Source organism: Numenius arquata, chromosome 9 (assembly GCF_964106895.1).
Source record: "Numenius arquata chromosome 9, bNumArq3.hap1.1, whole genome shotgun sequence".
In the NCBI taxonomy this organism is placed as follows: domain Eukaryota; kingdom Metazoa; phylum Chordata; class Aves; order Charadriiformes; family Scolopacidae; genus Numenius; species Numenius arquata.
The window spans coordinates 61,835,196-61,845,329 of NC_133584.1; the positions used below are offsets into that span (position 1 = coordinate 61,835,196).

Sequence of the window (10,134 nt, forward strand, 5' to 3'; positions counted from 1 at the left end):
CACCGCGCCGGCGGCCCCGGCATGCGGCGGGGGGCCGGGCTGCCGCGGGAGAGGCAGGCGGGGCGGGGGCGGGGCGGGGGCGGGCCGGGTCCCGGGCGAGGCGGGCGGCTCCGGGACCGGGGCCCCGGGGCGGGAGCACCGGAGGCTCCGCCCCTTCCCAGGGCGGGGGGAGCGGGGCGGGCGGCGGCCCCGGTGGCGGGTGTAGGGGAGGGGGAGCGGGGGACACACACATCTGGGGGGGTTAACGGTGTCTGTGCCCCCCAGGGAGGCTACGGCGACCCCCCCCGCTGCCCCGGCGGGTACGGCCCAGCCCCGGAGGGCCGCGGGAAGCCTCGTCAGGCCCCCGGGCCGAGGGGAGAGCTCGGTGAGTGCTGTGCCGGTACCGGCGGCGGTGCCTGCAGCCACGCTGGCCGCTCTGCCCGGCCCTGGGGGAAAGGAGGGGGCCGGAGGAGGCCGTTGTCCGGGAACGGCAGCGGCAGGGGACGTGCCGCCGGAGCGGAGGGTTGAAACGGCTTCTCTGCGCGGCACGGACAGGCTGTGGGGCTCCGGGGGTCCCGCGGAGCGGGGCTGGGTGATCCAGAGCCCGCCGTGCCGGGGGGGAGAGGCCGGAGAAGGGGACGCTCGGTGGCCGGGGGCAGCAGGGCTCCAGGCTTTCACCATCCCGGTGCTTCCAGCGCTGGGATCCTGGATGAGGGGTCTGGGGCAGGGATTTGCAGTCCTGCCCACGGCCTGATCTCCAGGGGCAACCGAAGCCACCCTTTGGAGACGTCCACTGGGGCTCTGCTCCGCAGTGCTGGGGGTGGAAGGACTCCAGCCCAGGTGGCCCAGAGAGGTTGTGTGGTCTCTGTCCTAGGAGGTTTCCAAGGCCCAACTGGCATAAAGCCCTTACCCACGGCACTGCCCCTGATTTGGGCAGGAAGGTGGACTTGAGACCTCCCGAGGTCCCTTTCCACCTGAATTATTGTATGATCATGGTGACCCCATAGGAAGTGGCTGCAGAGGAGAGGGAGCCAAGCGTGGGAGGAGAGGCAGCTGCAGAACAAGCCCAGGGGTGGCCCCAGAGTTGGGGCACCCTGACCGTGCTCTGGCTCCTCTGTGGCCACTGCCTCTGCCAGCCCTGTCCCCAAGGTCACGGCTCTCACAAGAGCCACAGAGCTGTTGCCTGGTTCTCTCAGGGTTGCGCGTGGGCACTGGGTCCCCATGTGATGGAGCTCCCAATTTCACCTGGCACATCCCTGTGGTCCATGACCCCTCTTCCCAGAAAATCTGCCCCAGGACACTCAGACATGCTCTGACCTCGCCAGGCCCTGGGGACGCTGTGGTCACTCCTCATGTAGCCTGGTCACACCTCTGCTCCCAGGGGAGCTCAGCTCTTGCGTTTCCCACCACTTTGGTTTGTTACCCGCAGCTTCTATCTCCAGCGTCCCAGCGTGGTGCAGACTGGGGACACCCAGGGCTTTGCGTCCTGGGGAGAAGGGCTCCTGGTTCCCCTGCGTGGGGACGTGCTGGACTCATCTCCAGGGATGTGCAGGGGGTGGGGGGGGCAGCACCCCTGCTCTGGCCCAGCAGTACCTTGTGCTTGTCCCCTCCGATGCCCAGGTCCCCGCCGTGGTCCCTATCTACAGGACTCGTCCTGCCTTCTCTGTAGCTCCGTTAATGAGCTGTGTGACGTGTCCCGCTGGCCCCGGGTGCGTGAGCTGCTGCTGCTCTTGAGCCTTGTTGCAGGCAGTTTTTGTTTATTTGCAGGTCCCTGAGGGAGCTGGATGTGTTGGGCTTTGTGGCGGTCCCAGGGGAGCCATGGCCGTGCCGAGTCCTCAGCGATGATTCCCCGCTGACAGGTACCTCGGGGCCCCTTGGATCCTGGCTGGTGCTTCTTGGCGTGTGCTGAGCGGTTTGGTGGAGGTGCCGCCGTCCCGGTGCCGGAGCCGCAGGGCACGGGGTGTCTCTTCGCTGGCTGGCCCTGCCGGTGGGACGGCTGGTGGCCGTGGTGTCAGCGCAGCTGGTGCTGCTGCTCTGGAGCTGGGTCCTGCTGTTCTGCCGGGCAGAGTCCCCGGTGACGGCAGCGGTGTCACCCCAGACAGCGGTCCCACTGCCCTCCCCTACGTTTGGGCACGTTCCTTCCCACTCTCCTCCTGCAGTACCTCCTGCTCTCTAACAGCTGTTTAAATCCCATCTCAGCCCCATTTTCGTGAGCTCTGCCGTTACCGACTCACTGGGAGGTGCTTTGTCACCTGGGGTGCCCACGGTGCTGCACCGTGCTCCTTCCCAGCCGAGCAGATGGAATCAGACTCCTCGATCTTAGCCGAGCCCTGGCTCCCTCCTACCTCTCCCCGTGGCAGTGCTGCTGCTGCTCTGGATGCGCTCAGTGGGAAAACCCAGCAGAGGCTGCTGGAGGTGGAGGGGCGCAGCGGTGCCGTGTGTAGGGTGCACCTTTGTGGGGTGTAGATACGGAAGGAGAGCAGCAGAGGGGCTGGCTCTGCTGATGGCAGGGGTTATGCTGAACTGAAGGAGGGAGGACAGGGCAGGACAGAGCTGGCCCAGGGGCACGTGGTGGCTGGAGACGGGCTGTGGGTGCGTTGCCCAAGCCCAGCGTCATGGGGATGGTGGACGCAGGAGCAGAGAGAGGCAGACACCCTGGCCTGGGCTGTGAACCACCAGAGGAGGGGGGATCTGAAACAGCCCCGGCCAGGGCAGGGGACCAGGGTCTCCGTGCTGTAGGGCTTGTGCCAGGGCCAGGGCACTGCTGGTGGGGCTGGCCCCATGCCCTGGACACACAGGGACCGCTGGCTGGGGCCGGGCTGGCCTGGGGGGCGGCGAGGAGACTGTCCTGGAGCTGCCAGGGTGTTTTCAGTGGTGCGTGGGTGGCCCCAGGGTCCGGCTGGGCCAGTGGTGCCCATCAGCAGGGTGGGAGTGGGGTCTCCTGGGGGCTGGGGGGCCGTTACCATGTTGGGGGCCCCGAGCTCGCCCTCACGTGCAGTTCCTTCGCAGGCTGAGCGGCGACAACAGCGGCTGGAGATGGCTCAGCTGTCGCCTGTGGGGAGGATGCCGGCCCTGAGATCCAGGTAGGAGCCTGGCCATGGGGGCTGCGCTGGGGCTGGCACCTCCCTGCTGCCCTCCGTAGCCCGACAGCTGCTGACGGGCCACCATGGAGCGACCCACACGGGTGCCCGGGCCCCTCCGCCTCCTGGGCTTCTTTGGGCGGAAGCCACAGGCCGTCGGGGGGGAGAAGTCGCCAGAACCGGAGCCGGAGGAACCCGAGGAGACGCAGGTGGTGCTGCCCCTGGGTGAGGGTGGGGAGCTGGAGGAGTGTCCCCTCTGCCTCCTGCCCCAGCCCCCCGAGGCCTTCCCCAGCCTGGCCTCCTGCGCCCACCGCTCCTGCCGGGCCTGCCTGCAGCAGTACCTGTGCATCGCCGTGGGCGAGAGCCGCGTGCCGGTGGCCTGCCCGCACTGCCCCGCCGCCCTGCAGCCCGCCGACGTCCACCGCCTCCTGCCCGAGCCCGCCCTCCGTGACAAGTACGAGGAGTTCCTCCTGCGGCGGCTGCTGGCGGCTGACCCCGGCACCCGATGGTGCCCCGCGCCCGACTGCAGGTGACGCACTGGCCCCTCGAGCGGAGCTGGGAGCAGGGGGATGGTGTGGGCGACAGTGTGTCTCCCCTCCCTGCACTGGCAGAGGCTTCCCCAGCCTGTGTCCTGTGAGCCTTTCCCAGGCTCAGTGTCCCTGTGACTTGGTCCCCTGTGGGATTGCGCCTGCCCAGAGAGATGTCCCGCTCCCTGTCCCCGCTGCAGAGCCCAGGCAGATGCGTGTCTGTGCCAGGGTTGGTGCTCCTGGCCATGCCGGACCAGTCCACGAGGCCCCGGGGGAACTGTGCGGGTGCCGCAGGGTCTCTCCTGAGCAGGGGCTGCAGCTCTGGCTCAGTGCGGAGCTGGGACCTACCACTGCATGGCCTGGCAGTGCCGGGGAGGGGAATGGCTGTGCGGGGATGCAGGGAAAGCCGCAGGCACTGCTGGCCCCCCGACACTGACCACCTTCTCCCCACAGTTATGCTGTCATCGCCTACGGCTGCGCCGAGTGTCCCCGCCTCACCTGCGGGCGCGAGGGCTGTGGCACCGAGTTCTGCTACCACTGCCGGCAGCCCTGGCACCCCGATGGCCCCTGTGCGCCAGCGCCACCAGCCCCCAGCCTGGCCCGTGCCCCCGCACAGCGAGTCCACCCTGAGGACTCGGCCCACGGTGAGACCCTGGCCTGGGGAGGGAGCAAGCAGGGCAGGGATTTGGCAGTTGGATACCTGCGGGGATGCTGGAGCCGGGACCCAGTGGCTGCCTCTGCGTGGAGGCACGTGCCAGTTGAGCTGGGGGTGTGGAGCGGGGCCTCGCTGTGCCTGGCTCACCCCCACACCCACAGGACGGGCTGCAATTCCGGGACAGGCTGTGGGGGTGGACCAGCACTGCCCTGTCCTGCTGCCCCCCATCCTGTCTCATCTCCTTCCCCCCGCCAGCTGAGGCCGAGGACATCAAAGTCTGTCCCCGCTGCAGTGCCTTCATCATGAAGATCAATGATGGGAGCTGCAACCGCATGAACTGCACAGTCTGTGGCTGCCTCTTCTGCTGGCTCTGCCTGCGGGAGATCTCCGACGTGCACTTCCTGAGGTCAGTGCGGGGCTGGGGGAACGCTGGGAGCCGTGGGGTGTGCTCTGGGGAGCCACAGGGAGCCGTGGGGTGTGCTCTGGGGCCCTGGGGCTGCAGGAGCTGCAGGGTGCATGGAGGAGCTGCCCCTGGCCTGAGCTGTGGGTGCTGTGATGCTGGGCCAGGCAGGGCTGGGGACCCAGCCAGGAGCTGTGGGGCTGGGATGTGGGGCAGAGAGGCCCTGCTGAGAGCCATGGCCATGGGCAGTGAGGCTTGGGGCTGGCTGGGCCGTGGGACTGGTCGGGGGGGGAAAGGAGTGGTCTGTGCTACTGGGGCTGGCTCGGCTGGGGGCTGGGGCTGGCTCTCAGCACCCCACGGCGGGGTCCCCAGTGGCAGCCAGAGCTCAGGGCTGGGATGGGGGTGGGCTGTGCTGGTCCCCTGGGCCCAGCCCCGCTCTGTTCCCGTAGCCCCTCCGGCTGCACCTTCTGGGGGAAGAGGCCTTGGTCACGGACCCGGAAGATCCTGTGGCAGCTGGGCATGGTGCTGGGGGCGCCCATGGTGATCTCCCTCGTCGCAGGCATCGCTGTCCCTGTCATTACTATTGGGATCCCCATCTACATGGGTAGGAAGGTACTGGCAGGGGGCCCTGGAGCCCCCCATGGTCCCATTCCCTGCTGAGCCTGGCAGACACGCAGGGCTCACCACTGTCCCCAGCATGTCCTTGTGTCCCCCCGACTCACCACGGCCCCTCCTTGCCGGGACCCTCTCTGCTGCCCACCCCAGCACCCTCCACTGAGCGTCCTTTCAGCCCGGAGAGGTGTGGGTTGGGGTGGGCGAAAGGAGGAAGGGGTCTGGGGGTCCAGGGGCGTTTACCAGGGACACCTGGGCTGTGGTGGCAGCACTGTTGTGGCTGCCCGTCCCTGAGGAGATGGAGGAGGTGTCCAGGCAGCTGTAGCTGCAACCAGAGCTCTGCCAGGGCTGGGAATGGGCCTCATCCCTGGGGGCTGTGCACGGAGATCCCTGCAGAGCACTTCACCTGCCCTGCTTCTCCTCGAGGTGTTGGGCCAGAGCCGGAGGAGCAGCCTGTCGGGGTGCCAGCAGTGCCTCTCTGTCACCAGCAGCGTCCTTCTCTCTCTCTTTGTGTCCCCCATCATCACAGCTGTCACCGTGGGTGAGTGTCCGGGCCAGGGCTGCCCGAGTGCTGGAGAGAGTGGGGTTGGGGCCTGGGGGCTGCTGCAGTGGAGTGGCTTCGGGGGGGCGTATGTGTGAGTCTGGGGCCACCAGGGCTTCACCTGAGGGGGACAGGCCAGCGGGGGCTGCTGGTGGGGACGGGGAAATAGCATCCTGTCTGCCCGCAGGAGTCGGCGTGCCCCTGATGCTCACCTACGTCTACGGTGTGGTGGTGCTGTCACTGTGTCGAAGCCGCTGGGGGTGCGGGGGCGGCCGCAGCCCACCCGGGGATCTCGGCGTGGTGGAGCTGGAGAACCTGACCAAGTGTGAGTCCTGCACTGCCGTCTCTCCAGTGCCCCGTACCCTCCGGGGGGCCGCATGGGCTCCGGTCCTGCCTGGTGGCTCAGTGGCTGTGACATCTGCAGAGCCAGGGGCTCCATGTGGACACCGCACACCTCTGTCCTTGCAAGGGGCTGCAGGATGGTGTCCTGGGGAGGCTCTGACAGGGAGCCGTCCCTGCAGACGGGGTGCTCAGCACCATCTCTCCCCCCTACCAGTGAACGAGCTCTGGTCGGTGCTGCCCAGCCCCAGGGGGGGCGAGGACGGGGTCCCAGACACAACCACCTCCTTCCCCAGCAGCAGCCACAGCCCGCGGCACGGGGCAGTGTGGAGGGAGCAGGACAGCCAGTCGGCCAGCACGGTGGCCCTCGCAGGGAGCATGCTGAGCGAGGGCCAGGACACCTCTTACAGGTCAGCAGGGGCTGCCGGGCTGGGGCGGCACGGGGGGGCTGGCCTGTCCCCTTCCTCACAGCCTTCTTGCACCCACTGTACCGGGCAGGGATGTGGCGATGTCCCCTTTTGGCTCCTGCCCTCAGGCCCGGTGTTTGTCTGCAGGGAAGGCATCAACATCGAGGTGGAGGTGTCGATCGAGGCCGTGCCGCGTCCTGGCCGGGAGCAGAGCCTGTGCAGCGTGCTGTCAGGGCAGAGTCTCTCTGGGGACTCCCTGGCAGGCAGCAGCGACCCGTGCAGCGCCGTGGGCGTCCCTGCGGAGTGAGGGGACATTGTAGCACTAAGACGGGGACCCTCGATACACAAAGCTCCCAACCTGGGCTCCTGCCTGCCACGGACACAAAGATCCCGTGCCCTCCTGTGGCAGAGCTGCTCACCCTCTGTGGCCACCACCAGCCCCAGGAACTGGGTCCTGGCCACCCCTAGGCCGGGCGGGCACTGACCACGCTGAGCTCCATCTGCCCCTTCCCTGAAGGCAGCCTTGAGCATTGGCACCACCAAGAAATAAAACTATTCTCCAAGGGTCTGTCTGTCTCCTGTGGCACAGCCCCATCACAGCAGGCTCCGATCCCAGAGCACTCCCCATCGGGAGGGACAGGGGGGCATCGGGGGGGCAGACAAGTAGGAGCAAGGGCCCGGAGCAGAGTGGGGATATTCCCCTGTGCAAACGCCCAGCAAAGCGAGAGCTGTGGGGCAGCACCGGCAGCGTGCAGGGAGGGGGGATGCTGCTGCAGACCCTCAGCCAGCACGAGCAAACCCAGCAATTGGGGCAGGGGCCAAGCCCTGCCCCAGCCCCGGTGCCATGTGTGACACCCGTGGGTCCTGCTGGGGTGTGGGGTAGCCCCTGGCCACCACCGAAGATGCAGTGCTACGCGTCTCGCATCGTCTTCCCTCCACACCCCACGGGATGCTGGCAGGAGCTGCAGGGTGTCCATTTCTACAGGTGGATGTGGACAAGGTGGTGGTGGCCAACCTGGTCCCTCCATGCCCAGGGGGTCATCGTGGCCTCCTGCCCTGTCTGTGGGCAACCAGGCTGCCCCTGAAGAATGCCCTGGACAGGCTGTGGCATTGGGGTGTGGGCAACTGCCCCTGACCCCAAGTTTCTGGGGCCAAGCAGGTCCAGGTTGTGGGTCCTGAGCCCCACCAGGGATCCATCCCACAGCCAGTCCAGAGCCCCATGTATTCCCCCGTCCCCCCCCATTCCCCCACTCCCAGGCCCCAGCACTGACCGCCCAGAGCTGCTGTGGCTACTCTTTGCTGGTGCTCACGCGTGTGTGTCCATCGCTGCCACCACAGACGCTGCCCGCCCCACACTCACATGGAGGAAAGTAAGTGCTTGAAGGTGGCGTTCAATAAGGTGTCAGGAGAGCCTGTGGGGCTCGGGCACAGGGCATGGCCAGACTCCTGTGCGGAGCAGTCCCTGCTTACAAAATGACCTTCTCATTCTCTTATCCCTCTATTTCCCACACTTTTCCCTCCTCAAATCTAAGTTCTTCCCTTTTCCCACCTTTGGTCTTCCCCTAAATATCCCATAATAGATCCTGTGCTATCCCCAGATGCTCTTTCCCTGCATCCCGCCCCTGGGGGGCCACCCTTCTGTACTCACAAGGTGATCCAGAGAGCTCCCGATGAGGCAGGTTGCACGCCTGGATTGTGGGGCTGATGGTTCTCCTGGGACAGCCCTGGGAGGGGGCAGGGGGAGGTCTGTGATTTGAGCCCGTCCCCAGCTCTTGTACCTCTCGATCCTTCTGGATTTTTGGACGCTGGCTTTTGAGGGGCGACGCTTCTCTTCTGACAGGCCTGGGAGTAGCTGGGTCAGGTTATTAATCAAATCACTCTTCCTGCTGTTGTGTCTTTGTGCCTCCTTTGTGTCTCCAGCTGAGCTTCTCACCTCACCAACAGCCTGGGCATCCCGGAGCCTTCAGTAACCAGCTCTCGGACGCCTGATGTCTCCAGGATCTGTCCCAGGCCACACCAAACCCTGGCTCCCAAACTCTTCTCCTGCTCACCAGCAAGTCCAGCGTGGTGTTTGCTGGGGAGCTCGCCCCATGTCCCTCCCCGGCACACACACGCCGGTCCCTCCCTTTGCCGGTCCCTCCCTGCCCCCCCACCCCCACCCCCACGCACAACAGAAAGAGCCCACGAACCTGGGAAAATGCCGGGAAAAGACCATCACTTTGTGGTGATCCGTTATTGTGACTTTTTACACTCTGCTGGCGCGGAAGAGGTGACCAGGACCCTCCCCGGCCCCGGGTCCTCGGCTCCTCTGGCTCCATCACGGCAACGAGCTGCCGCCGCAGACCCCGCTGGGCGGCCTCAGCAAAACTCCCGATTCCATCCTTTCAACAGCTTCACCGGGTTAATGAAAATAATTAGATACAAGGGCACGTGACACACCACAAAGCGCTTTGATTAAAAATTAGCGTGACAAAACATCCATAGAGCACACGGTGAATTGTCTAAAACCAGTTACCTCTCAATACAAATTACCGAGGTGAGGTCACCACTAACCAGAGCCATCCCCGGGGGCTCCACAGAGACCGGTGCCACGTCCTGTATCGGAAAATTTCTTTAATGACCGGGAAGAAAATTTTAAACCAAACCCTCTCAAGACTGATGCCCGGCAGCAGGCACAGGACAACTCAAACAGTTTTTAACTCCACCGAGTTCAGCCTCGCAGGGCCCTGCGGCTCCGGCTGCTCCATCCAGGACTGGATTTACTCTTCCGCACGAGGCTCTGCAGCATCGCTACCATCCCTGCTCCGAAAAGGACACACGGAAACTGGAGAGGCTTCAGAAATGACAAATGCTTTTAGGACTGGAGAAAATAATTCTGCTCATTCCAGTGACAATTCAGTCTGTTTATTCAAAGCTGGGAGGCAGCCGGGCCAGCACGTTCATGGCAGGGAGGAAGCACCAGGTACCGAGCTGCCCCTTCGCCAGCGTGATCCCGAGACAAACCCATCTGGCAGCAAACGAAAGATGTCCTGAGAAGAAATCCACGTTTGCAAAGGAAAAACTCCTCTCCTCTAGTGCTTTACTCAGGCGGCACCGATCCCGGGGAACGCATCAGCTCATCGAGTCTCTGGGCACAGGAATGGCCCGAGCAGCAATTCCGGCTGCAGCAGCCGCCTGTTCATGGTCCTGAACTGCCAGCCCCAAGCAGGGAGGCGGGAGCCCAGCCTGGACAGTCCTGGGGCCAAAAAAGCTCCGGTCTGGACACGTCGTCACTGGAGAGATGCTGGACGGACAGGGGGGCTCAAGCTCAGGGCCACCAGGGAAGGGGCTTGAAGATGACACGAGATGTGCCCATCCAGGCTGGCGGGACCGACTGAACCACAGAGGCTCAGACAACAGCCCAGGACCAGGGGGGTGGCGTTCGTCTTCCAAGAAGGGAGACCTGCAGTGCAAATGGGTCTCCCCTGTGACACAGGGACCCCAGAGCAGTCAGAGGAGGTTCTGCCAGGTGACCGGCCGGCAAACCTCATCTCCGCTTCCCCACGCTCCCCACCGTGCCTGGTGGGAGGCCAAGAGAGGAAACAGCCGACCCTG

General features: G+C 65.4%; 1 protein-coding gene across 2 annotated transcripts; it reads left to right on the top strand.

Moving 5' to 3' along the window:
- Positions 1-168: 168 nt before the first annotated feature.
- Positions 169-7,108, top strand: LOC141468405 (E3 ubiquitin-protein ligase RNF19B-like). Of its 2 annotated transcripts, none has more exons than XM_074153480.1 (10): positions 169-364; positions 1,747-1,838; positions 2,989-3,588; positions 4,040-4,230; positions 4,497-4,647; positions 5,091-5,253; positions 5,680-5,794; positions 5,982-6,119; positions 6,433-6,543; positions 6,688-7,108. In XM_074153480.1, the coding sequence occupies exons 3-9, from the start codon at positions 3,146-3,148 to the stop codon at positions 6,516-6,518; spliced, it is 1,287 nt and encodes a 428-aa protein (XP_074009581.1). In that variant the 5' UTR covers positions 169-364; positions 1,747-1,838; positions 2,989-3,145; the 3' UTR covers positions 6,519-6,543; positions 6,688-7,108. The 2 variants fall into 2 exon arrangements, with proteins under 2 accessions (XP_074009581.1, XP_074009580.1); XM_074153479.1 differs by having other exon boundaries at positions 208-364; positions 6,351-6,543.
- The last annotated feature ends 3,026 nt before the right edge of the window (positions 7,109-10,134 follow it).